Source organism: Rhea pennata, chromosome 15 (assembly GCF_028389875.1).
Source record: "Rhea pennata isolate bPtePen1 chromosome 15, bPtePen1.pri, whole genome shotgun sequence".
In the NCBI taxonomy this organism is placed as follows: Eukaryota; Metazoa; Chordata; class Aves; order Rheiformes; family Rheidae; genus Rhea; species Rhea pennata.
In genome coordinates, this window is record NC_084677.1 from 15,208,302 (window position 1) to 15,235,612 (window position 27,311).

Genomic DNA, 27,311 nt, shown 5'->3' on the forward strand with positions numbered 1-27,311 from the left:
CTCTAATTAAGCACTCCTCAGCTGTCCTCCCGGAGTGCATTTTACAGCTGGTTTGAATCCAAGAGCAGAAGACAATTCAGAATATATTGTTTTTGAGTGGAGAGCAGAAAATTATGGAATAAAGACTGCAAAGAATATGATAAACTGAACTTTGAAGTTAAGCTTCAAATATGTGCTAAATGTTTTTGCAGTCTGACAATTTCTTAATCCAAAACAGCAAAAGGTGCCCGATGCAACCCAGAATAGCACAGCAGGTTTATTTACTTGCAGGTCCCTGTTGACCAGAGAGGAACAGTTTTACAGTCCGTACAACTCATGCTACAATTTAACTGGGAGAGGCATAGCCCAGTCTGCTGCCGTTCTGCTGGCAGTCTCCTAATGTCTGTGCACTGTCACTGGCTCTTAATCCTGCTGTATCTCTGCTCCTTCTGATGTTCTGTGGCTGATGGCCTATGGCCTTTTCTTTTCCCAGAGGAATTAAAGAAACTCATTTAGAGGACTTCAGTTACTGTGAAGTCACTCAATCATACCTTGAATTATGACATTTCAAAGTAGTACAGGTACTGCAAGAACGCCAAAAACGTGGTCTTCCTTTGCAGCTTTCATCATTATCGTTTGGCTCAGCAGCATCAAATCAGTGAGAAATACAGTTATATATGACACAAGAAGAGAAATGAAATAGAGAAGAAAATATGTGAGAAGGAAATATTTGAAGTAAAGCTTAAATTAAATTGTAGCTAGCGTGCGAAAGACAGATCTATAAACTTCCCTGTTCTCCCAGATAATTCTCTTGTGCAGAACATTAACAAACAGGGCATGTACATTCCCGTCTATGAGCACTTCAGTGCCTTGAGTAGCACTGATGGCAGACGAATGTTCAAAGGAGGCTTCTCAGCCGATTACGGACAGAGCAGTCTACCAACGGATATTGTAGCCTACCTAGCTTCATCCGACAATCTAATTGTCTTACCACTTCTTCTCCCCCAGGAGCCACCATATCCCTTCTCTATCTTTGGGCATGTAAAGAGAGATTTCCAAGGGCGCAAATAACAGGGTTACTCATTTCCATTGAAAGGCATTCAATTCGAAACCATTGACCTTCAGGGTGACCTTCAGTTATTTAATGTCTGAGTGGTTTGGTTTTCCAGTCTGTGAAAAGAGGGAAACAAAACTTGTTCTTCCTTTGTCTTCCCTTGTTAGAAGACAGGCTTGTGGAGAAGATGCTGTTTCTTGCTAGCAGAAAATATGGTGCTAGCAGTGTACCACAGTAGATCCCCATTCTCACTTGGTACTGACAGAGTGGATCATCTTTCCTGGCATGTCTGTGAAAGGATTAAAATATATGAAAAGGAAAGCCAGAAAACTAATGAAGAACTTACTAAAGTGCAGCCAAAGGTTACCTTGCTCATCAATTCTACGCTGATGGTACTTGGGCAAAGAAACTAATTGCTAGTCAAGATACTTTATTCATTCATTCATCTTCCCTCTAAATGTGTTTATTCTTCATATATGTTACTTCATTTGATTTGCACAAGGTAAAACACTTGCCAGTGATGTTTCCCACCTGCAAGAAGTAGATATATATTTTGTACTTACTTATTTGTGTTTCTAGCAGAGCTTCTCAACTGCAAACAGAAACATTTGCAAGTCTTTTGAGGATGAGCTTATGCTTCTCTTGCATCCCTCCAAGTCATAAGATTTGATCCTGAAAGTAATTGTATGTAATGAAACATCCTAGCTTCATTTAGCTTGCTTTTATAGTCCTGTAGATACCATAATAAAGAATGAAGTACACACAGAGAAAGAAATACTTGTTCCTAGAGCTGAATAAGCTCAGCATTACCACAGTGTATCATTCTCCTGACAGGAAACTGCTGATTCCAACTCAGAATATCCTGAGGTTTCTCAGTATATATAAAATATGCAGAATTACAACTATCTGTGTTGGCTGCTCAGTGTCTGCCGGTGTGTAGTCCACACTAAGGAATCTCTTTGTTGTTTGAATGTGACTGAGAAGTGTGGTAATATCGCGTTGTTGGGAAATCAAAGCCCCGTACAAACCTCAATTATGTCACACACATGGTAAAATATTTTAGACTCTTTCTCTATACAAAAATATGGGTAGGACAATGTAATATACAAACAGACAATTTATTCCTGGCAGCAAGTTCATTTTATTTCACCAGAGAGAGAACTGCTGTGGTTCTGCCGCCTCTTCAAAAGCAGAAGTGAGCTAACCAACAGCTTGCCGAGAATCGGCAGCACTGCCTTGGTCAGTCGTTTATACAGAATGTCTGATAACATTTTATTTGGGGTATGTGTCATTGCTGCTGCTTCTGATTTCTTTCAAATTTGCATCATAACCAAATAGCTTGATTGCTAAAAGTAAAATCAATAACAACAATGCAGGCTAACAAATCGAAATGACGTCTCGTTACAATGTTACGCTCGTACGGATCCGGCTCTGATAGGCCAGTTTTTTTCCCTTTTGCAGGGAACGGAAAAGGAAGGACGTCAGACTTGAAAGTGTGTTATTCCTTCCTCATTTGAAAGAAAGGTTGTAATTATTTTTCCAAGCTCTCTTCTGGGGTCTTGGGAACCAAAGAATAAGGTTCCGTGCTAGTCTAAATTGCAGTTGATGTTCCAGAGGGAATCACCAGAAAACCAATTGTGCTGATCGCCATCAAATGTATATCAAAAATATAGGGGTTTTTAGCAAAGAGAAAGCATAAAATTCAAAAGCCTTTCTCTGCAGGAGTCCTCTGTAGATCTGAGCTTGTGTTGACTGCCAAAATGAAATGGGAGATAAATCTGTGTGCTCTGGTGTTTGGCAAGTGCCTACTTTCTAAGTTTCACCTTGCTGTAGGCCTGTAAGAGACAAAGGATACTACTGGACGCACTGTAAGAATCATTCCTGTGTTAAAAAATGGAGAGGGTTCTTTTACAAGAGAAACTGGAAAGTCTTGAGCAATAGATGGCCTGTTTCTTAATTTAAGACATTATAAACTTTTATGACCAAAGCCATCTGGGATGAATGATTTGTTAGACTTCTTACCTCAACTTTTTAGCAAGTTATCAGGTCTAGCAGAAGAACCACTTGCTCCTGAGAAAATCCAGTATGTATGGTGGGCCTGATATAGGAAATCATTTTTGAGGTAGGAGCAGAGCTTTTATAACTGACAGGAAGACTTGTCTAATCTCTCTGGCCTTTTTAGTAATCCCCTCTTCAGTCACAGTCTCTCTAATTACCTGCTCTTGTACCATTTTTCTCAGAAGTCTCTCCAAACCATGTTTGGTTTATTTCCCTTAGCAAATAGTCGTCTTTTAGCTAATTTTATGAAACACTGTATGTGTTTGTGGAGTAAGTTTTTCAGGTACCCTCTGGCAGTGATGAGCTGACTCAAAACATTAGGGTTTCTGATTTGGACATGTCTCATCTGTAACTAGCTAATGTTTCTCTCCTGAATTGTCACAGCGGCTTCATGTTCTTTTCTTGCAAATCCTCTGTTTTAATTGCTTTGTCAAAGTCCCCTCAGGTCTCCTTGGTGGCTATGTCACTAACCCTGCATTTATCTATCAGATACAGATTTAAAAGTGTCCATATACTATTTTTTTGCTCTCATACAAGGGATGTTTTGGAAAACTTCACATAACTCTTAAGGATGAGAGAAGTAATGCCTAAGATATCTTGTATTCAAAAAGGTTTATTTTTTTCCTCTTTGGGGCTTCAGTGAATACAAAAAGAGATGATAATGCTAGAATTAAATGGCCATGTCCGATCAAGAGCGGTTACATGCTGTGTGTGTTGTTTTCCTGAGCCTTGTTTGCTTCCGCAGTGTATCAGAAGTTGAGTGGTGCTAATCTGAGGTGGTTCTCAGCCTGGGGAAAGCTTTGATTTACCATTCCATGCAATGACTTCTCAGATGTTAAGAGCAACAAAAAATAATTCTCTTAAAGGAAAAAGAAGCAATAACCTCTTTTGGGAACAGAGATACTCATGATGGTGGTGCAGGTCTTGTTTATCATCCCTTTTACTTAGTATGTGATAGCAAATGAGAAGAGGACAAAGTGCAAGTATTTGCTAAAGTAAGAATTACTATTTATTAATCTCCACTTTTGGTTACTACAAGGAGAGCAGTACACTTCTGTGCTGAAATTTCTTTGTACTTTTAAATATTCATTTCTGACCAGGTGTGTTTCTTAGGCACTTGTTTTATCTGCCTTGAGGGATTTAAATCTGTAAGCACCATCTGTTGCTGTTCGAGGTAGATGCGTGTGGGTAGAGAATGATATTTGGGGAGATAGGTGTGCTGTGGGGCTGCTGCAGCTCGCGCTTTTCCAGCTCCAGAGTGCCCATTTCCTTCATGCTGCTGCCAGATTACCGTTTGGTGCAAATCTAACAAAATAATCAGCTAAAACCAGATCCTGAGCAAAAAGCACGTTTATAGCTCAGTGTGTACTTGAAAGGACTGAAGAAGGGAACCTCTGCTCTCCTCCAAAAAAAATCTTTCAGTATTTATACTCTGAGAAGAAGAGACCGAACTGTATATTCTTTTAGTCCATAGCTTCTGTCCTCAAATAAGCTGTTAATTCAGCCCTTCTAAATGTATGAGAGAACTAGATTACCTGGTAAAGATATGCCCTGAAAATACCCCGAACAAATTCCAGTGGTGGTTGTTTAGTTTACAGAAGGAGTTACCTGGGGATGTTTGCCGTGAGCTTCCCAACAGCCATCCCTTGTACACCGCACCCTGCACACCGCAGCCCGTCTCCGAATGGTCCCCGCAGAGCGTAGCAAGGAACGACGGGGGGCCTGGGATTCCTGGGAGCTGGGGTCACAACACGACACTTTGCTCTCTTCCTTTCAGTTGTTTCCTTTGCCGGCTTAATCGCAGATACGCTTTTCCACTCAGCCATCTCAGGGTGTAGTGATAAATTGTAACAGAGGTTTAATGTTTATTATAATTTAATGTTTCATACAAAATTAAGTAACACATTTTCATAGTCCCTTGGTAAATGGCCATATTTTAAACCCCAAGTCCATGCTTTTCAAATGACAGGCTTACTCTTCTATTTTGTCTTGCAGTCCAGCTGCTCTCCAAATCTGTTTGCAGGTCCCTCTCTACCCTAAACTTAATCTCACACACGGAAACTAAAACCCCTGGAGAACTTGTGAAAGCAGTAATTTGCAGTGGTACAGAAACAGGTTTTTGTAAAAATAAATAATTCAATTTATTTGTCAAAAATTTTGCAGTGCTCTGCTCTATATCTATTTCCTTTGGGCTCCATACATACTCTTTCCAATGTCCTATATTTCCTCTAGCCCCGAAGTGACTGTGTCTTAGCATCAAAAGTCTGGTGTGTGGGGGGTTTCGGCAGGCATTCAGCACATGAGCATGTGTCAGCCTAAACTCCATATAATCAATGGAGAGAGCAAGGCATCCTTAGAGAGTGACTTAATGAAGTTAATATCTGAATCACGCCTGGAGGTGTCCTTCCGTGTTTACTGCAGAAGGTGCCCAGGGTGACTGTGCTTCTGATCTGGTTAGGCATTTAAAGCCAGATGAGACGAGAAGAGACTTTGAGCTCAGGTTGAGCCTTAGGAAGCATTAACCCTTGCAGTCTAAGTAGAGGTGGGCAAGTGATGGCCCTTCAGTTACATTTGCTCATTATCTATGTATTTTCCTGGCTATTTCTGTTTGACTCTTCCAGCAACCTCCTTTGAACCGACTCTGCAGCAAGTACCCCTTAAAAAAAGACATAAACAAGGACATTCACAGATTTAATTGGAAAAACAAAAAAAGCTGTTGTTTGGTTCTCTGTACATTTCCCCATCTTCCAGAAGAAATCCGAATCCAGAACATACAGTTCTGACCTAAAGCCAGTGTTTACTTTTGTGAGCGGTAAGGAGTTGTGTGTTTTTAGTAACTAAGCATTCAGGAGCATGATGCATCACAGCAAGCAATTAGTATGTTTTTAAATTAAGGATGGCAAATACCCTTGTGGCTTTGTGCTCTGGCCAGTGTGGATTAACAGTAGTGTGTGTTGTGGAAGGATTACTGCTGAGCTTTCCTGGGGAGAAGCAGTAGAACAAATGGGAGAAAAGTGGTCTTCCTTGCTTTTCCTTTGCTGTCAGAGGTCCTTGTCCTCCTTGAGAATGAAGAAGTAGAAACCAGATTTAAATATAATAGCTAGAGGGCTGTTACTACTTAATACAGGTAAGCATTTAAGGATTGTAGCAAAATTTAGTTTTCTCACTGCCCCACGCAGCCTCTATGTCTTTCAGATAATGAGTCGGAATGAATGCGTTTATTTTGAGAAATTACATGTTTTAATTGAGCTGCTTTTTTTTTTTTAAAAAAAAAAAAGAAGAAATTTAATGTTTCATTTAGTATTTTCATGGGGTTTCTGCAGGCATTTTCACTGCATTTTCTGGTTGGGTGCTTCCAAAAAACTTCCCTATTATATGAAGGAAAGATTCTACCTGTGACAATATAAGCCTGTGTTCACAAATAAATCAAGCTGTGCTGTAACCTAAGAGTACGTATGGTAATTTTGATTAGTAGCTCTGTAGGGCTAGTTTCAATGTCTTCTGCTTTGCTAAATATGAAGAATTCCGTATTAAATCATAGTTCTCAAACATATTACTGTTTCTATGTACTACTGCTGTTCATTGCAAGGACATCATTGTAAGAGGGGAGAAAAAAGCAAGAAGGGAAATGTATTGACCAACTTGTTTCAATTAAACAATAGAAAAAATGGCTTTTTCCCCTGTTTAGTAACAGTTCCATTAGATGTTTATCAGCCAGGGGACTTTCAGCATATTTTTCCCCCAAACAGGACAAAACTGTGAATAATTCAGAGATATCTTTCATTTATTTAATTGTGCAATAGCTGCTGGTAGTTTTATATCTATCCTCATGCAAGGCTGATGCCATGTGCACATCTGACTGCTTGTAAGATTGTAGCTGAATGAAAAGTAGATTGATTTTCTGTGCTGTTTTTTCTCCCTTTCTCTTTTTCTCAATAGTGAACTGCCTCATTCCCCTCAGAATCTTCTGGCTGCTCTGAATTCCTCACACAGCCGCAGTGTGGTGCTTTCCTGGGTGCGTCCCTTCGACGGAAACAGCCCTGTTCTCTACTACATGGTGGAGCTATCTGAGAACAGTGAGTAAAATCCAATATGTTTCAACCTCACATTTTCCTTAATTATTCAATTGTCTTTCAGTTTTAGCTTTTACCAGAGCTACCAACAAAATATTCCTATTATTTCCTTGATGAGAGATAGTGTGTAGAAATGGGCAGTCCTGGGTTTTACATTCAACAGTTATCATGCTGGAGGAGTTAAATAACAGAAGGAGACTTGAGGTGGTGAATTTGTTAGCCAGGAAGAGCCCTGGTCCTCCCCTGACTTTGCCAGCCTGACTCACAGAGTCATCTGTTCATCTCTCTGTGCTCCGAACGTCATCTGCAACGAGGCAGTAGCTGTACTTTATTTCTTTCCATTGTTGCCTTTTCCTCTGGGTTCATAAATCTCCTAATACACTTAGAACCTCAGTTTCAGCTGAAGAGTACATGGTAATATGTACGATAATGCAAGGAATTGATGATCTGTCTGAGGAACAAACCTCTGATCTGCTATCAGGTAACAGCTCTGGCAGCAGGATCTAGTGTCGTACATGTATATGGATTCATATGTTCTCTTCACTTTCCTCATGCTTTTATTTTACACCTTTCTTTTAAGTAGATAGTTGAGGATACTTAACTGTGAGATACAGAAGGATCTGGGTTCATAGATTACAAACTTGCTCATTGTAAGTTGCCACTTCTCACAGTTTTCTCTTTGGTAGGTCTGGTCCTTGATGGCGCTCCGATTGCAAGGTCATTCAGGGACACTGCTAATGCCTCTTTAGGAATTGAGTGAAAGATGAGGTTATATGGAAATCAGTCACCTTGGCAATATTTTCTAATCTCTATCACACTTAGAGATGGAAATCACAGCCTAATAATTGATTTTAGATGGAAAAATAAAGAGCATCACTTTTTCTGACATGTGGAAATTAGCCACTGCATAACTAAACATGAAGCAGTGCTGATTTCTCATTATCTAGAGAGCAGCGTTTGTTTTGTGACATGGAGAGCTTTAGTTCAGAGCTCATATAAGCCTTTTGCTTTGCAGGCTGGAGTGCATAAATTTTCAGATATGGAAGTCCCAGAACTGATGGTCTTGGCAGCTGTTGAGCCAAGTACAGTTTTCTTATGCTAGCAGACCTTTGAAGTCCTGCCTAGGACTACTGCCCTTAAAACACCTCTCTAGAGCAGAGTCCTGAAATTTCTCTAACAGAGTAACTTTGAGAATTTAGTGTTCTGTGCCACACTGGATCCAACTACTTGCACCTATTCTCTACCTTTTCCTCATCACCTTCTCTTTTCTACTCTCTCCCCCTCTGCTTCCTTTCATATTGACTCCAGTCCAGTAACTGCCTTTCTGCTTTCTTTCATCCAAGACTGTTACCTCTGTGTTTCCATTTCTCCCAGTAGCTTTGACAAAGACAAGCTAATAAACTCCCCGTCTGGGAACATGATGCAAAGATATGAGAGCAGTATTTGTACAGAGACAGCGCAGAGCTGGCACAGTGTGTGCCCTTGGGTCCTGCCCTGGGCTGCGTTAGTTGGGAAGTGTCCCTAGGAAAGGAGACAGCTCATTCAGGGCCAGGTGAGGTTTGAAAGGTGACTTTCAAGCAAGGATGCTTTGCATTTGTTCTAGGATGGGAATGGAGCAAATGTGCCATCAGTTGGAAAATGCTATAATTTATTTGCAGAAATTTGTAGAAGACTCTGTAAAAATTAGCAGTAGTTCTACAGAAATTATGCAGAGAGTCTCTCAGAACGCTGCAGGATCCTGTGAACTCTCACTCACTCTGTGATAGATCCAATAATTTTGGCTGATGGCATCACAATCTACCACTGAGAGAGTCTCATTATCACAAATCATAGGTGTATGCACTTCAGCAAGCTTGTAGCTGCAACCAAATGCAGACCAGACTATTGCGAACTGGAGCATCCTAACTCCTGGAAATATTCTAGATCTTGCTGTCCTTGGAGTTTTCATCTTTGTTTTACTTGCCTTGCTTTTATATTCTGTCTCTGAATGGTCACTCACAGAAATAGGACAGGGAGGAACGTGAGCCCTTAAATACTCCACATATGACTGTTCTCTCATGTTTCTTGTACTATTGCTCAGCTTTACAGATGTCAGCAGAACATGCTTTGGTTTGCACGGATGACTTTAATGTCTGGATAGTGTCACTCTATCATTTTCTTATTATTTGCTTGGAGTGTATTGTTTGTGAGGGTTATTTTAGCTCAGCAGTGTGTGGTTTATACTTAATTTCTACAGGCCTCCTACTCCTGTGGGAAACAGCATCTTTCCTTCCCCTCACACCACCCCCTCTTTCAGTAATGCTCTTGAATGAGGCTGACGTGATCTATAGTGGTGTAGTTTTGTCTGATGTGACTGCAGTATCTCTTTTGTTTTGCAAAGAAAATTTTCCTTCAGGTTTTTTGTTGGTCTTTGTTTTTGCTGCAGAAGGTACAGCTCTCAAGGGTTCTGCATATGCTGCCTGTAAGCTCATTTGCTTGTGTTGGCAGCAGGGCAAAATGCTTAACATCCTAACCGAGTTTGCTTTCGTATATACATAAAGGTTAGGGAGGGACATCAGAATTACAGATTATTTTTCAGTTAGCAAGGCTGAACAGAAAACTTGTTTCTATGGAGTTTTAATAGGTGGATTTTGTTTTGCAGTTACAGGTACCAAAATGTAGCATAGTTTTATTAATTTTTTGGTTGCTTTGCTTTGAATAATTTTCTGATAGCTTTAGCATCCATTGTACATTTTGAAGCAGGTACCATAAATGAAAACATAATAACAGTATCTGTTACATAGGACTAACTGAAGAGGGTTCAAAATAATGAGTATAAATTTCAAGGGACTAATTACTATCTACATTAAAGAGAGGCATGTCACTCCACCTGGCATGGATTAAAACTCCTTTTCATTAATTTCAGTTCACAAAAAAAATGTAAAACCTCATCTTAATTAGCAAAAAAAAAAAAAAAAAAAAAAAAACAAACCAAAACAAAAACAAAAGACAAAACAGTGGCAGATCGTGCACACAAATTGCTGCAAATGTAAATGGTTCTAGTCACCAAGTCATCTAATCTTTAAAATGAGTATATTTGGCACAATGGAATGATTTTCAAACCATAAGTATCCACAGGAGACTGTGTCTGTGGGTGATTTGAGACATATGGCCTCAAACATTTGGGGGCAAATTTATAATCCAATTTGAACAAGTCAGTACCAGGGAAACACAGCCATTAAGTATTCCTACCCACACAGAGCCAGGAAAGTGGACCTTCCTGTGGAACAGGATTTTCAAACACATAGTAGCATGCGTTACTGTCATTTGAGCTAAGGTAATTTTTGGATGTTTTCCAGTTGGTTTAACCACTGTAGCAACGTACCTAGGAATTCTGGAGAAGCATCTTGATGGAGTTAGAAGGAGATACGTTTATTTTATTCCTAAGAGGTTTAAATTTCTGGGATTAATCGAATGTTATTTTGACTAGTCTTTTATCTGAACAACTGAATTAATGTGTAAAGAGGTACTTTCTGCTGGGTGCAGTTAAGATAAAAGCCCGTTTTTGTTTTATTGTATTTTTTGGGTATCTGCATTGTGATGCAATGGTGTAACTCAGACTCATCACGTTATTGCCCATGAGGAGATAATTAAAGCTCCTATGAAAAGTGTCTGTGCATGTTTTACTCATGAATTGTCATCCTGATTTTGGTAGTGATTCAAACGATGAAAATTGAACACATTAATAAATCTTTGTAAAAAAAAAAAAAATCAACACAAAATGTAATTTGTTACAACTGTGACTCAGGTCTATATATGATAGTGTGAAAAGATACTTTTTCTCAAGCCAGTGGTAGACATTGTTGAAGTCTCACCAAAGGAAGGATGAGCCAATTTGTTTTTATATGAGTTTTTTGCAGTATCATATTGTCAAGAACATCTGAGAGACTAATTCAGCAAATTCCAAAATATGGCTAATTCCAATAGTGCTATCTGTATGAAATCCCCTGGAGAAGGAAGGAAATGGAAATGTATTCCATTAGCTACAAAAATCATGTTTCTGCTGTAGATGTCATCTGCAATTCCAAATCGGAACTGGTTCTTGAGGAGCCTGCGATTAATACAAGAATTTCAGGGTAGATAGGGAACTGTAGAAAAAAGGTCCCTTAGTGAATAACCCGTGTTATCAAGCTTATCACAAGTACACCCAAAAGTTCTTGATAGACCAGAAGTAATTTATAAACCCCTCAAAATCAAACAGTAACCTGGAGAGGAGCCTGTGAGATTCTTAGTTTCAATCAAATCAACTTGGAGAGGCAATCGGGGTTAATTCCACATACCCAATGTCCATAAGAGGATGGACAACTAAGCATGAAAGTTTTTCAGAAAGTGGCAATTACGCTGGAAGAATGAGCAAGCAAAGCCCAGAGTACATTCTGGGCAGCTTAAGTTAAGTGAAGGATTAGCACAGTCTGTTCAATATAACAGAGGTTTATTTAATGGTTTGACCTGGCAAGTCTTTTGTCACTGTGGAACTTCCCCAGGCTTCCCGGGGCAGGAGAGTGACAGTAATCCCTGAAGGAGAAGAGAGGGAGTGTTGAAATTTTTATGGAATGTTTCCGATGTCAGAATTGCTCTTCTACACGATGAAACAAGCTTCTGTACAATTCTGGGTTTTGTTATGTATTTAAGATGGAAGAACAGGCTTTCAAAATGTTTAGTTTATTGATTGTCAGAAGAAACTTGACATTTAAATTTTAAAGATACTCTGCAAACTCACTGTATCCACTGTTCCATGAGCAAGCAAATCCTCCTCAAATACTTTCCTTTACAAATCAGAGTGCCCGGGAGATGAATAGGGTTCATTTATATTAGTTTTCAGTTTAATCTCTCTTCCTGCCAGATCTTTTATCTTCCACCAGGAGAGGAAAAAGAATAAATAAAGTATTCTACAGATGCAGCATATAAACAGAGCAAAGCCCCAAGGTGCTGAGGAGATTAATAGGCCCAGTTGTTGAATCAAACCACTCACTACGTTGAGCTGCCGAGGTTAAGCACACTTGGGTGGCGTTTACACTGGCCGTAAACAAATGAGACTGATTTGCTCTAGGCAGCGGACCCCTACCCGATCAGCTGGGCTGTGGGGGCGTTCGACTCTCCTGGGGCTGCCTGCTCTCCCATTTTCCATCATGAATCTGCTTTAGGCAACTTTGTAAGTCAGCCATACCTTTGGCTTTCCATGATTTGTTTTCAAGCACTCTGCGTGCAACAAGGTGAACAGTTGTTTGGGAAGTCTCAGGAGGAGCTTGATAAACTTTAGAAGGAGCTAGGTTGCAAAAAACTCCTGGCCGGTGCTTTCCTAGTTAGTGCAGGTGTGCTTTCTCCAAGTGCCTACTAAAAGAAGCTCAATATTCTGTTGAGATAAATTGCCATCAAGATCTTGCAGCCGAAGTGACTGTTGATAAATCATCAACAACTGGTGCTTGTGGAACTTGACTGCTGTGCAAATGCCCCTCTCCAGCACTCTCATTTTGCTGTGTCAGTTTTCCTGTTAAAAAAAGACTTTGTTCTCAGAAAGCTATTACTGGAATAAATATATTTTGAATAATTAAAAGATACTGTGTTTATAGCTCAACTGGCATCATGCCCCAGAGGACTTAGACTTGCTAAGGAATCTGCCAGAAAAGCACTAAATTAGTGGTTTATGTCTTGGTGTGAAGTTTAGCAGCCTTCCACATTTGGGACATCTCATCTTCATTTTCAGGCAGACGTCTAGGTGACCTGCCAGGAACTGCAATGTACTTCTGATGAGCAACATGCACAGATACATTGCCAAAATCTACAGCTAGCTCCTCGATAATTTCCAGAAGTGTTTATAATTTTGAGCAGGGAGCATGAAAACAGCTGGTATTATTTAAAAACCGAACAAATCTTTAAATTGGCTGACTCCGTAGCTGCACTGTTGCAACACAGACCAAATGTCCCCTTTCCTTGACTGTTTCAGCCATGACTTTGGGGAGGATAAATGACACCATGCTAGGAAGAAAAGAAGTCGGGATATTTAATTTTCAACATGTTTCATTTCTGACCTTTTTGAAAACTTGAAAATGTAATTCAGGCAGCAAAGGAGCTTGGCGTGTGAAGTATGTGAGCTGACAACACGGGTTTGATAGCACTGCTGGGGCTGCGCCTACCAGGAAATCTTCCTAGGAAATGAGGAGACTGAATACCGTATACTATCTCTAGAAAAAAATGCAGATGCGGAAACTTTCTCAAGTCTTACAGCAAAGAGCTGATCTGGCGGAGAGAGTCACGCTTCTACACCTGCCTGCAAGCTGGGTAGAAAGATATTCCAAACCGACTGTGAATTTCATTACAGTCCTTCCACCAGAGCCGCTCATGGGTGTGGTGTTGTAATGGACTGCCAAACAGATGGGTTGTGAAATACACAGCCCATCTGTCTTTATCATGCTTGCTTCCTCTTTTATTAAAATGTTAATGAATATAGTTTTTATTTATTACGCCGTGACATGTGCAGCATCACTTTCCAGTAGACAAATGTGAAATCTGCCTAACTGTGTGTGTTGACAGGAAGGTTTCTTTTGTTGAGAAGAAACTTCTTCCTGAAGTTCCTCCGAGGAAAACAAGTACAAAGAGCTCTGTGCATTCAAAGGCATTTTCTCACCTCTGCAGGGCTTTTAACAAACACCTCCGTCTTTTTCAAACCTGAATTATTCCAACAGATTCTCCCTGGAAGGTTCACCTATCAAATCTTGACCCAAAGATGACCGGTGTCACTGTGAGCGGACTAACTCCAGCCCGAACCTACCAGTTTAGGGTGTGTGCTGTTAACCAGGTGGGAAAGGGCCAGTACAGCTCTGAGACCAGCAGGTACAGTAAAAAAAAATCCCTGTGCAGGTACAAGCTATGGAGTAACCTAGGAATGCTAGGAGAGAAATCTACTGTGTTTTTTTTTTTTTTTTTTTTTTTTTTTTTTTTTTTAATAAATACAATAAACTTAACTTTTATGCAATCGTTGAGTAAAGGAGCAGTTAGCCGTTACCCAGGCCTCTGGAGAATGCTTGGGAACTGTCAGCAATTGGTATTAATGGCAATTAGGAGATGCAGGATCTCAGTGTACACGGGAGAGAGGTGCCTCACATTTCCAGAATATTAGTTGAACAGCATCTTGAAAGATAAGTATTTATGTGACTTAAATATTTTTTTCTATTGTGTTAAAACCCCAGCAGTTAGCTCTGGAAGGAGCACAGCGTTCACCCAATCATTGCAATGTCACTTCTGGAATTCACCCAGATGTGACATAGAAGGATGGCTTCATCAAATTTAGTTTCAAATGCATCCCCTTTCTTCTGTGAACCAAAGCTTGCTGTGAGCTTGAATTGCAGAACAGCTGAACTCTAAATGGCTTTTTCAAAATGTAGGTGTTTGATATGAAAAATATTGAAAGAAACGATTTGGGAAGAGTCACAGATACTGGACCTGAGCTCTAACTCATTCAGGCTTGTAATCTTTTTAAAGAGCTGCAGCAGCCTGGGTGATTCAGAGAGAATAAGGTTACCTCAGCTGTCTGTCTTGTTGCTTGCTTAACTGATTTCCTATTATGTTGATTTGTTGTAACTATTTCACGCGTGTTTTCAGCAGTTTGACCAGCATTGTATTTCCTTCTAGTCGTCAATCTTTGGTAAGCAGAAGTGGTTCACATGTAGTGGATACATAAAATAGAAATGTTATCTATCGTTTTCTGTCAATGCCCACTTCCATTATGTCTGTTTGTATTCAGGCTGATGCTACCTGAGGAGCCCCCCAGCGCCCCACCTAAAAACATAGTGGCTAGTGGGCGGACTAATCAGTCAATCATGGTCCAGTGGCAACCTCCTCCGGAAAGCGAGCATAATGGAGTTCTTCACGGCTACATCCTAAGGTGAGTTACTTGGTTCCTAACACAGCAAATATGGAGCTAGATCTATGCGCACGTGAGGGTATTCCTAATTTAGTGTGATTCAAGCGTGTGTTAAAGGCTATTCCCAATTTTATTTAATATACTAATTATTATTTACAAATGCCGTGGCTGCCCTCGTGTATTATGGATGAGAAGTGGCCTCTGTTTAAATGGCTACAAAATCCAGGCATTTTGGTTCTGGTCCCTCTACATTAGAGGAAGTTGGGGGCTCTTTTTTACTCTATTAGCTACTCTGAATGGCCTGCCTGTGTGGATTAGCTCCCTGTGGAGACTCTCCATGTCCAGATAACCTCTTCTGTTTTCAAAAGGAAGTGAAGCATCATATACTAAAAGTGTTTACATGGGTTGATACAGTGCAGCTTATGGATTGCAAATGTGTATCTACTTATTACAGTCTAAGCTTCCTGCTAGAAAGGTTAATTGTCCTACCAAAGACACCATGAACAAAGGGATCCTGCATTATGGAAGAACAAGAACAGCATCAGTAAACTTCAGTTTTGTGCCAAACAGAATGGAAAGAGGGGATGACATGTCAGGTGCTTCATGGCAGACTTTGGTTTAGTTTCAAAAATCGTCAGTTGAATAAGCCCCACTTGTATTTATTAAAAAGAAGTAGATTCAGACAGGTAACTGGGAATCCTTCATGTATCTAGTCTTTCCACTTTCATAGGATTTATTTCCTTGGAAAGGTGTTGCCACCTGGAGAGACTTTGCGGAGCACAACCCTTTTCTAATCTCTTAGGAATCAATTATTTGCTCCTACCTAATCCAACTACAGCTTACTTGCTTGCTTGGCTTTCTACATATCCTGCTGTGCTAGCAGCCAGCTAGGGCATTGCCTTTAGTAAGCGAGATATTATCTAAATTAGACATCTTTGTGGGAAACTCCCAAGCATTACACCACCACTGACATCTCTCCAAGTGATGGTTATGCACTATTGTATCAGGCTGCTGACATTGTTAATGTAGTGTGCTCCAGACCTACTGAAAGATGACTAGATGCTACAGTATAAATGCCACCACCCTGTTCATGCTGTGCTCTCGCTTTTGGTGGCATGGATGGAGTTGCTTTTGTGATGTTAGAGTGTTGGTGAGTTCCCAAAATAGTGCTAGAAAGTTCCTTCTCTCTGCAGGCAGAGCGGAAGCCTGTGATCTCCTTGTCACCTGCACAGAGCCTATTATAGCAGTGTACCGCTTGTGCAAGTGCCTGCGGCCTTAAGAGCTGGACACAGTTTGAGAGCTGTGCCAGTCATCTGTGACAAGTGGAGAAAGGTGCTTTTCTGCCCATGGCCAGAATCTTGTCATGAAATCTGGGTTCCCATTTACATGGGGTACAAGTGTTGTTTATACAATTCTTTGCTTCAAAGCAGTCTATTGCTATAGACAGAATTCCTTAGCTATTCCTAATGATTCTTAACCCTTCTGAGCATGAACTCCTCTGAGCAAGCAGTCCCATAGTCTCCTGCTTTTGGAATTTGTTCTGTTCTCTTTCTCTGTATAACATTTTCAGTAATGTTTAACTTAAGCATTTTCTACCATAGCTATTAGTATAATTGATTCCTGTCCTCACTATAACATCACTTTCCATTTTAATAGAGAGTGATCATATTCATTACGGGCAATCTGCGAACATTTTTGATGTCTAAATGCTTTGTCTAGACTACAGAGCGGAGAAGGCATTTATTCGACAGAAATTTAAGTTTGTCTTACAAAAGCCAAATTGTCCCACATTCTTCCAAGTCAAAATGTGTGGTGACCGCAATATGCCCAGAAAAAGGGTATTACTACATTGATTTTGTGTAGAATTAGAATATAACAAAGTCAAAACCACAGTGCAGCCAAGAAACCCAAAGCTGAAGACATGCAAGATACTGAAATGATAGAAAATCTGATCTTTAAAAGTGAAGCTGCACTGCACAAGTCATATAGAGTATACATCAAAGCCTATGGTGAGAAAAATCACGAAGACATGACATTTCTGAACTGGTCTTCTTCCTCTGCCCTTTTTCTCCCTGGCAGTGCTGCATTTAGAAGAGTGCCGTGCTAACAGCATAATAGATTAGATCACAGGAGCTCTCCACACCTTGTCTGCTAGGTGTGAGACAAAACAGTACTGCACAAAGAATTGACTTTGCCAACACTCATACAACCTTGATGAGAACCAAAAGAAAAGAAAAGGTAGATAGTGCATTAGATAGCAAAAGAGAAAGGCATTCAGTAAACTCAGCTGGAGGCTGATAATTCTTTATTTGTGTTTCATAAATGGAATCACACTAAAGTAGTGTTACAGATATGAAGTACACCAAATTATGGCTGGGCAAGCAACTCTTCAGCAGAGGAGAGAGGAGCTGCCAGTGATTAAGAACTGATTTCTTTATCAGAAAACTTTACAACAGACTCTGTTGCCTAAGTACACTGGTGCGGAAGTGCACCAGTTTATCTTAGATAATTTAAAATTACACTGTAGATACCAGTGAAACTGTTCTGTGTCAATAAGCTTTTGGTGATTATTGTCAAGCAAAGAATGAATAACATTGCGTAAAAGTTGTGTGATGAATAAAAATCCGAATGTTCCTATATTTGTCTTTTCATGAAATAGTAATGCCTCATGCCCTTACTTGGTCTATGTTATTCTCTTTTGCTATGGATTAGCATATTATAAGCATCTGTTATACCATCTTCCTAAAGGAAGAAAACCGAACACTTTTTTCAACATTTGTAGGTTTGCAAGGTTGGTTTGTTTTATATTTTTTTTATTTTTTTTCTGTAGTTTTTTGGCCTAAAGAGAAATAGACTCTGTTTTCTGCACAGTTTTTACAAGGAAAAATGTGTGTAGTTATTCTCCTTCCCACCTTGCAGGAGAATGTTTTCAGGATGTTTTCCACTAATCATTTTTTGGATTAGCCTTCCTCCTGGAATTTCCAATTCCAGCCATTCCTTCAACCTCAGATGTATTCAGTTCTTATTTTATTCATATTGCAAAATGAATCCTGGTATAAGCCAAATATGGCAGTGCCTGAAACTGGAAGGTCAGCACCCTCTGAGCTCTTCCTTTTCAGATTTCAGAGGCAAAGGAAAAAAAGCATTTCTCAAACTGATTTACAGCAACACCCTGATAAAAATCACATCTGGGCTATTTTTTGTACTAAATCACAGCTTTTACTAGACAAGCCCCATTTAAAAAGCTGTAATTTTTCTATAACCATAAAACAGGATAAAATACCAGTTTTGTTTAGCCCTGAGCATGTAATCTTCATGAGATCAGATTATAAATACTATAGCAGTCAAACAAGATATGGTCTTATCAGGAGTTAGTCTGTTGTTTCTGGTTATTTTTTATTATTCTTTGTATAATTCTGCTGTAAATGTATATTGCCTCTTCAAAAAGGAAGCTATTTTGCTACGCAAGATATTTGTTATAATTGATATTATCTAATTAACATTAAATTTTTCTTCCCATATGGTAGGTATCGCTTGGCAGGGCTTCCCGGGGAATACCAGTATAAGAACATCACCAGTGCTGAAATCAACTACTGCTTAGTGAAAGACCTTATCATTTGGACCCAGTATGAAATCCAGGTGGCATCTTACAATGGAGCTGGGCTGGGAGCATTCAGCAGACCTGTGACAGAGTACACATTACAGGGAGGTGAGCAAGTCAGAACAATAAATCCTATGGAATCACAGCTTATAGCACAGTTTCCTGAGCAGCAGCTGCACTTTCTGATGGTCCCATCTAACACACTTTTGATTGAACTGACCGTTCATTTCAATCTCATGAAGGGCTTAGGGTATCAGAAATAGGAAACACCTACAAATTTTAGGAAAGTCAATACCTATGTAGAGGCAAGAGAAGAGACTCTTTTACTATCTCAATTTGGAAAAAGCTGTGGCTGAATGCAAAAATTATCTGTTCTTGTTGACCCACATGATGGTATGTTAGCACACATGTAGGTCAGAATCAACCATAGCAAAAGTTATGAGAAGAGATGCTGAAGAGAGCTGAGGTGCTGTGAAACGGGTGTGACAGGCAGGGGCTGAGAGTGCTCTGATAGGAGAGGCACAGAGAATATGGCAGAAACTGGCTTTGTGGTGGTCAGAGGCTGTATATGCAATATAGGACAAAAATGCCAAGCATACCAGCTTCGTTAGTTCTGCCAATCCCAAAATAGTTTGTTTTGGAAAGAGGGAATAAATAGGGCCTGTAAAGAAAGAGGATTTTGTAGCATTTCAGAAATGATACAGACTTTTGCAAAAGGAAGATAAAACGATCTTTAAAGCCCTTATTTTTATGCTACGACTCCTCCACACCTTTCTGGTAAGTGCTTTCAGAAGAGTATAAATTACATCAACAAAAGGATATGTAATTACATTTTATAAGCAGTGTAAGGCATGTTTACGCCTCTTGATTGTTATAAAAATCCTTAGGATAATTAACTACCACGCCCTTAGAGCTTTCATATATTCCCATAATTACAAGATTGTGCTGAATTCTGAGTGCTGGACAGTACATGATCTCCACTTTATTGGTCATAAAACAAATTCTTTTAAAAACTTACAGTTTTATGGTACATCAGTTAATTTATAATCAGTGAAGGATATGTAGTTGTTTGTTAATTGTTGCTAGGAGTACATTATAATGTGATTAGATACAGTTTGAGTGGTGAGGAGATCTTTAAAATAAGATCATTCACATGCAGCACTAATTAACCACAATAATTAAAGAAGGAAGCTGTGCATTTTCTGTCTTAGGACGTCTAAAACCTCACAGTTTAGAGAAGGCTAGACACACTCCACCTCTTTCTAGAAATATTTGTAGCAAACCTTGAAATGTTTTACATATAGTCTCCTCCTTACAGCCAGGATTAATGTTTTGAATCCCACAAAAGAACAGATCTCTGCGGAGAATTAGTTTGCACATGGAATTTGAATCTCTTTTCTGCATATGCTTATAATTCATTACTTTGTTCATTTAGACATTTTTAAGCTATCCTGCTACCTTAACCTTCTGTCTATTAAGACTTGGGTTCTGACTTCACACTCCTTTTCTTTAACCCTGCAATTGACTCTAATTTCCCATGATATTACGTGCTGTTAATATCATTCTTTATTGATTGGCTGTCTGTTGTCTTTTATAAGGATATAAATCCTCTGTTAGAAATTAAGTGCAAGTCAGTCCTGCATTCGTATTAACAAGCAAGAATGTTTTGAATGCATGACAGTCTGCAGTGGCCTGTTCATCTTTATATAATCCTTAACTGTTTGATGGTGGTTAGACACAGATGAAAAACTACTTATTTCTGGTTTATTTTAAATCAATATTTGATAATAGTAGTGAATAATTACTCCTAATGAATGCCTTGCTGGGGTTCTGTGCACATCACCTAAGGCATACAGTCTGTTTTGAAGAGTTTGAAGCCTTTTTACATTTAGAATTGAAAAGAAGACAGGCTGGTTGATGTCAGACTAATCTTAAACGAGATTAATCTCACATCTCCGTATGGAATGCACTGCTGTCCTAAGCCTTGCTCCTTTGTCTTTCTTGTAGTTGAGAAATGACCAGAAAAGCCAGTGGCAGTTTTCTTGGTGTGGAATGTCCTTTCTAAACCAAACCAACGGGAGTAAAAAACATCCATGTGTAAAGCTGCCTTGTAAATCATATTCTGATTTTAAAATGAGCTGAGAGAAATTTCAAAGGCACACACTCCCATCCATCCCCTTCCCTTACTGCCACCACCACCACCACCTCTACTTTGACATGCATTAAATGATTTGAGCTTTGCTGGCAAGAGCCTGTCTGTCTGCAGATGAAAGATACCTGAAATACCTCATATTAATCACGTATAAATACCTCATATTAATCATGTATGCTGTGCAGTCAAAGCCTGGCAGAAAAAGAACACTGGGAGCGGATCAACACATTGGCACCTTTGTCATGATGAATATTGACTGGCTATATAAACTCTGGATTTATACCAGAACCCACTTCATTGATCCCTTATTAGTCCTCTGGTGTTGCTTTAGCTCACTGATAACTAATCAGCTACTCAAAGCTCTTTGAAAATCATCGGTTCTCAGCATGTAGCCAGACTTGCAAGGTGCTGGAAGATCTAACCTTGTAGAGAAACTGGCACATAATGTCAGTTAGATATAATGTCAGGGAGACTTACTGGCAAAGCACTGAACATCCTAGTACTAAGGTCAGACAGTTTGACTGTCTCTGAATCTTGAAAGTCTTTTCTGAGTTATGATCGGCATAATGCTTTTATGCTCTGTATATATAGATCTTTCTTCATCAGAGTTTCTCCAGCTGTTCCTTACTTTGATGTCACTTTATACAGAGATTTGTGCCAGCCAGCTGCACAGAGAGTTTTTACCTATATGAACAGTGTCCTACATGACTTTACATTGTTCTATGGAGAACTGAAGCTTTTCAATCACTTTTTCTTACAAGAGTAGCTCTGTAAGACACACAGATGTGTTCCTGGATGGTGATGATGTTCTCTTTTGTTATATATTATTGGAAATACTTATCTTTTCCTGTAGGTTGATTGGGAAAGAAGAATCTTTCATCCCTTCTATCTCATTAATATGAATAATTTTGAGCTTCTTTCTCTTTGAAAATCTCCTACCAAGCCTTAGATTTAGGCAAAGCAAGGCTTGTAAGCAGAGATAAAGTGTTTATTAGCCTCCTTGCATTGGCATTACCCTGCTTTTGTGTCTAATTAGTGAGCTGTGTCTTTCTTTTGGCAAATAGCAGAAGAGTACCAAAACCCGGTTGTATGTCCTGAAGGTCAGAGGCTTCAACATGTAGTTTGTTATTGTTTTACTTTGCCTATTGTGCTGTGCATAGACACCCTGAAAATCTAGGAAAATTTGGGCAAAATATTTGCTAGATCAAGGAGTCTTGATGTAATGGAGATAAGAATAAAAGCAAGATGTGTCTGTTCAGGCAAGTCTAGTGGTCTTCAAGCAGTAGGAAGTGAAGTAGAGAGGTTCATAAAGTGTGAGACTGAGGAGCTGAAAAAAATTGTTAACTGTCCTTTTTAATTGAAAACTTCCTGTTGTAAGCAGAAAATATTTTTTAAAAAGAAATCTTTGAATAATCAGTGTCCTCTGCAGGCATTCAATTTTATCTAGGTGAAACACAAGATTTCCCTTGTTTTTTTCTTAGACTTACTTGCCAAAAGCAACATAAAGGTGCTCATTCATTGTCTATGGGGAATTTACCTACAGCAGTGAAGCATCCAAGGCCAGCTGCTCTTGCTGCTGAAGCAGACTGCAGTCTGGATTTTATAACTCTTAGTTTTATCACTGTTAGGTGTTGTTTCCTATCTACTGCTTTTTTTTCTTTCTTTTCTTTTCTCTCTCTCTCTCTCTCTCTCTTTTTTTTTTTTTTTTATGCTTTTGCAGAGGTGGCTTTGGCAGTGTTCTCACTGAAGCCCCTGGTCCCCAGCTCTTGCTAACAGCAGAATTCAGGGAAAGCTGCAAAATCCTGCTTCCTGAAGAGGTAAAATCTTGTCCTTATGAGAGGCACATGAGAGAGAAAAAAGGCTCTTCCCAGCTGCAGGAAACAAACTCATCAGTTAGTGCCAAATCTAACATCCCTGAATTTCAGATATTGGCATATTAGAATTGTAGTGACCACTTTTTATACACACCTGCTGCAGTTCAAAACACAGCAGAGGATGTCGGCCAGGCGCGTAGGGGAAGATGCTCCACAGTGAGAATCGTGTGCTTCTGAGGCAGAGCTCTTCCCCTTGCTCCCGCTGGGGTCGTGCAGCTTAGCTCCTCGTGCCAGTGCGTTAAAGGAGTAACTGAATCCTCACTTAAAGAAAAATCTACACTTCTCTGAGCCTGCTTTATTGAGGCATGGAAACTGGCATCTCAAAGGTCAGGAGCTGGGGAGAGGATGAGGCAAGCCTTTGCTGAAGATCTATATTTAAACCCAGCCTGTCAGAATCTGTGCAGGTTTTACATGCTATTTGCACATAGCTAGAGACAGAATAATTACATGTACACATGCTTAACCTTAATGCCTTCTCATCTCTCAATTATCTTGTTGACCAAACCATTTTGATGGCTCTTATCTAGAGTGCTTGCATGACCTTTCCTACTCGATGCCAAGCGTTAACTTGCCGGCCAGGGAGCTGAGCTCTGGCAGGTTTGAGTTTGGTGAGCGTTACAGGGAGGGACGGTGGCGTGAGCGGTTGCTTTTGCCTGACCAATTTGATCTACAGTTCAGAAATGAGAGATAGATGTGACATAAAGTTTGACATGGGACTCGCGGAATACTCACAAACCTGATGAGGACCAGATTTAAGAAATGAGCATGTACATACTTAGGGATTACTTTCAAAACACCTTTTTGACATCAGTAGCTTCTGTATGGCTTGACAACAAGAAACTTGGAGAAAGAGGGATGGACACCTACTGCTAAATAGTAAATTAGAAAATTAATAGTTAATTAGAAAATCCTTTATGTGGCCAGTTGCAGCTTTAGCAAGTTGCTGAACATGATCTTGGGAAAGTATTTGAATTTTGAAGTAACCAGAAGGTCAACTTGGTAAATATAGCATTTAGCTTTCTCTCAAATTTCATGTTTTTAAATGTAAAACTGTGCAGATACCCAAGGAAGTCTTTAATACCAGAATATAAAAAAGGAGAACTTTGTGCTGGGACTTTGAAGTAAATTTGAGGTTATAATGCCAATATTTTACTGATAAAGTTATAAAAAATTCATTATATTATGTCTTCTGCAGTATAATTAAGCTTATGCATGTTAGACAGACCATGTTCTTTCCCTCTTTTAAATGCATTCATTGCGATGCAGATGTTGATTTTTCAATAAAGTTGTCCAAAGATGAATTGTAATATAAATCACGATTTCCAGCATTCTGAAGGGTTTATGTTTTCTGGTCATGATTTTCATCATTTGTCTTCTTATAGCAGGTACTCTTTGTACTGCGATGGTTTATTATTGTTTCAGGAAATTACCCACTAATGAAAGAAAAATATTTCACATTTTTAAAGAAATGACTGATGCATTTGGTTATCCACATTTCTAAAACTTTGGTAAACTTATCCTAAAATGCTTTTCTGGACTTTTTTGAGGTGTGATGCGTAAGGATTATAAATGCAGACTTGGGGCTTTCTGACACATTTTTTATTTCATTTCCTCTGTTAAAAAAATAGCAATATTTTCAATTGGACACTGTCTACATAGCTAAAAGTCTTATCAGACTCATAGAATAAAATCCTTGCCTAATTAAGATCCCTGGAAATTTGCTATTAATCTTAGAGCATCCTTGGGATCATCCAATAAAGAAAATAAGGTCCTCAGAAATGAAGGCAGCAGTGTGCATGTTAGCAAGTATTTTAGGGCACTGATGAAGGCAGTAGGAATGTCCTGCTGGGAGCGGTGGTAATACTGACTCACGGGTTTTGGGTCACCTGGACGCGTTTCATACGCGCTCTGAACAAGGTACTTCCCATCACTGCCAGAGTTGCACGTTTCTTTAGATGTGGTTGTCCAGCAGCATCTGCATTATGTATAGATTTTCCGTGTAATTATATGTTAGAAAATCAGCCCAGCACCAACAGATAGGGTTATAACATTGCAGTACAACATAAAGAAGGGGAATGAGTGGAGAGGGGGATGATGCAAAGCTGATTTACCTTCATGACAGAAGGAGATTAATCTGCCAATGATATCCAGATGACTTTCTGATTAAAATAAATAAATAAATAAAACCTTCTAACACAATTTTCTTCTACTATAACAAATCTCTGGCAAATACAATATGCAAATATGCAGGAAAGTATGAATTTTAATTTAACAAAATCTTCTCATGTCAACCATAAATTGTGCAAAGTATTGCACACCAAAGCAACTTTAAGTATATCTTATGGCCCTCATGATGAACAGATTTCATTAAAGCACATGAATAAGAAAAAAGTATATTTAGTAGGGGAATGTAGCCAAAGCAGCTCATTATGAGTATATAATGACATTAATATATAAGGCTGTATATCAGGATGATTTGGTGAATCTCTTAACCACAAAAACTTTATGATGTCTACAGGTCATTAAGATAATATTTTAAACTTCCAAAAGCATACAGGGAATTATAGTATACAGCAGGAAATAAGGCCCAGATACTAATGAGAATTTAGAGTAGTGTTAGATAAATTCTGTTTTTAGAACTTAATTATTATGTATAGTTCATAAATTGTGATACTGGGTCTTAGATTAGGGCAAAAGAATTCTGAATAGCATGCAGTTTTTGAGGTACAAAAAATACGCAGAGCTAAATTTTCAAGTCTTGTAGTCATGAAGGAGTTTTAGTGACACAGTGCGTGAGAATGGAAGTTCTTGTTATTTTAGACCTGACCTCTTTGTGGATTACTCTTAGCTGTGTGGCTGTTTCTAGGTTGTGGATGCTTTCGACTGATGGACGTTGCCCTACCACTGTTGTCTGCGCTCTCGTGGTAGCTTCTGCCCACCTAATGCTCCCTTCTGTCCACTTCAACAAATATGTAACTTGTAGTGGACAAAGGGGCATTTTTACATTTTGAATGTGAAGTCTTTATTTCTTCCCTATAGAAAGACTCATCTTCCACAAGACTTTAAAACTTTAAAAGCTTCGGACCTGTTTTGGAAAAGTGTGGAGCAAACCACCACTTCCCAGTGGGAATTGCAGATACTTTTTAGAAACATATGTCATTGGGCTTCACTAGAAATTTTCCCTTGGAAGAGAAAGCAGTAACATTTTTCAAGCTTTGGAGAGACTTTTGATTTATTCCTTCTTCACAGACTACAAATATACATGGTTGCCAATAGTAATATTTCTGGGGCTTTATTAAATTTAATTTTAGGATTCAAAGGATATTAGGCTTTTATTTAAATATTTTAATTATTTTAAATAATTTTTTTCTAGTTAAGTTTACTCTAAGCTGATTATTAGTATTCCTCCATCTATGAACTACAAAAATGACGTCCTAAAGCAATGAGTTCAAGAAATTGCCTGGAAGATACTTCAAGGGACTTTGTTAGCTGGCAAAATACTTTGGTGTTATTTCTTTCTTTGAAGCCAATATACCTCTATGTTCCATACTTTCTTTTGTGTTGAAAAAACCATCTGTTTATTTAAATGCTTGACATAAAGTGTTTTTACAGTCTCTAGTAGGTTTGAAGATATATTGATTTAAAATGTGTATATTGAACCAATATACAGGAATGAGTATCGTATCAGATAAAATGAGAATATCTTCAATTTCCAAGACTTTTTTGGGGGATATGACTGACCGTAACTTTCTAGGCAGCAGTAAATAATAAACAGATGCTGTCGCCAGATTATAATACACAATTAGATTTCTAATCGTTCAAACTTCGTGTTTGCTTGTCTGTTCTGGGAAATTAAAGGACTCAAGAAATTTTATGGTGAAACCATTCATTCTCTGTGCAGTCGTGGATAATTGAGAGAGATGTGTCCACTTGTCATTACCTACCTTCTGTCTCAAGTCTAGATGAGAAACACAACTGTGGCATAAAAAACTGCAGAAATCATTTAATCCCCTCTCCTTAAATAATCTCCAGTACAAAATGGGAAATAACCATTTTTCTTTTGAAATCATTATCGGTTGCCCTATCACGGGAAGTGCATCCTTTTCTCGAGGCTGATATTTCTTTGTGACTCGTGAGTAGTAGGGAGCAGGTTCTGTGCTCATCTTTCTCTTTTGTCCCCTAATGTCTTCTTCCCTCTGTTTTATTTTGATTGCCTCTGGGCTACCCGGGATCAGTACCTACAGCTCCACCGCAAAATGTGCAAGTGGAAGCCGTGAACTCCACAACCATTCAGTTCGTCTGGAACCCTCCACCCCAGCAGTTCATCAATGGTATTAACCAAGGGTACAAGGTAAATAGAAACAAGATTTCTCTAACTTCAAGTTTGCTTTATGCAGTCTTGGTATATAACGAAATGAATTTGAATCTCATAAGCTGTGTATCTCCAATGTGACTCTTCACTATCAGAGGTATATTAAAAGAGTAAAAAGAGGAGAAAACTGAGCTGTTGTTGCTCCTAACAAAATGTTTGCTGATTTATGCAAGTTCTCACAGAGGAGAAGGAAATATGTCATGGTCTAGAAGTCCTAATCCTTTGTCGTTTACCTAGAGAGTTTCCAA

At 39.1% G+C, this 27,311-nt stretch overlaps 1 protein-coding gene across 3 annotated transcripts in view; it reads left to right on the plus strand.

The window, feature by feature from the left end:
- Positions 1 to 27,311, plus strand: part of SDK1 (sidekick cell adhesion molecule 1) — a 409,478-nt gene that overhangs the window by 271,107 nt on the left and 111,060 nt on the right. For all 3 annotated transcript variants that reach the window (XM_062587900.1, XM_062587901.1, XM_062587902.1), the window contains 5 exons: positions 7,031 to 7,167; positions 13,887 to 14,034; positions 14,945 to 15,085; positions 18,592 to 18,773; positions 26,927 to 27,042. In XM_062587900.1, the coding sequence (XP_062443884.1) occupies positions 7,031 to 7,167; positions 13,887 to 14,034; positions 14,945 to 15,085; positions 18,592 to 18,773; positions 26,927 to 27,042 (724 nt within the window). The remainder of the gene's footprint in view (positions 1 to 7,030; positions 7,168 to 13,886; positions 14,035 to 14,944; positions 15,086 to 18,591; positions 18,774 to 26,926; positions 27,043 to 27,311) is intronic.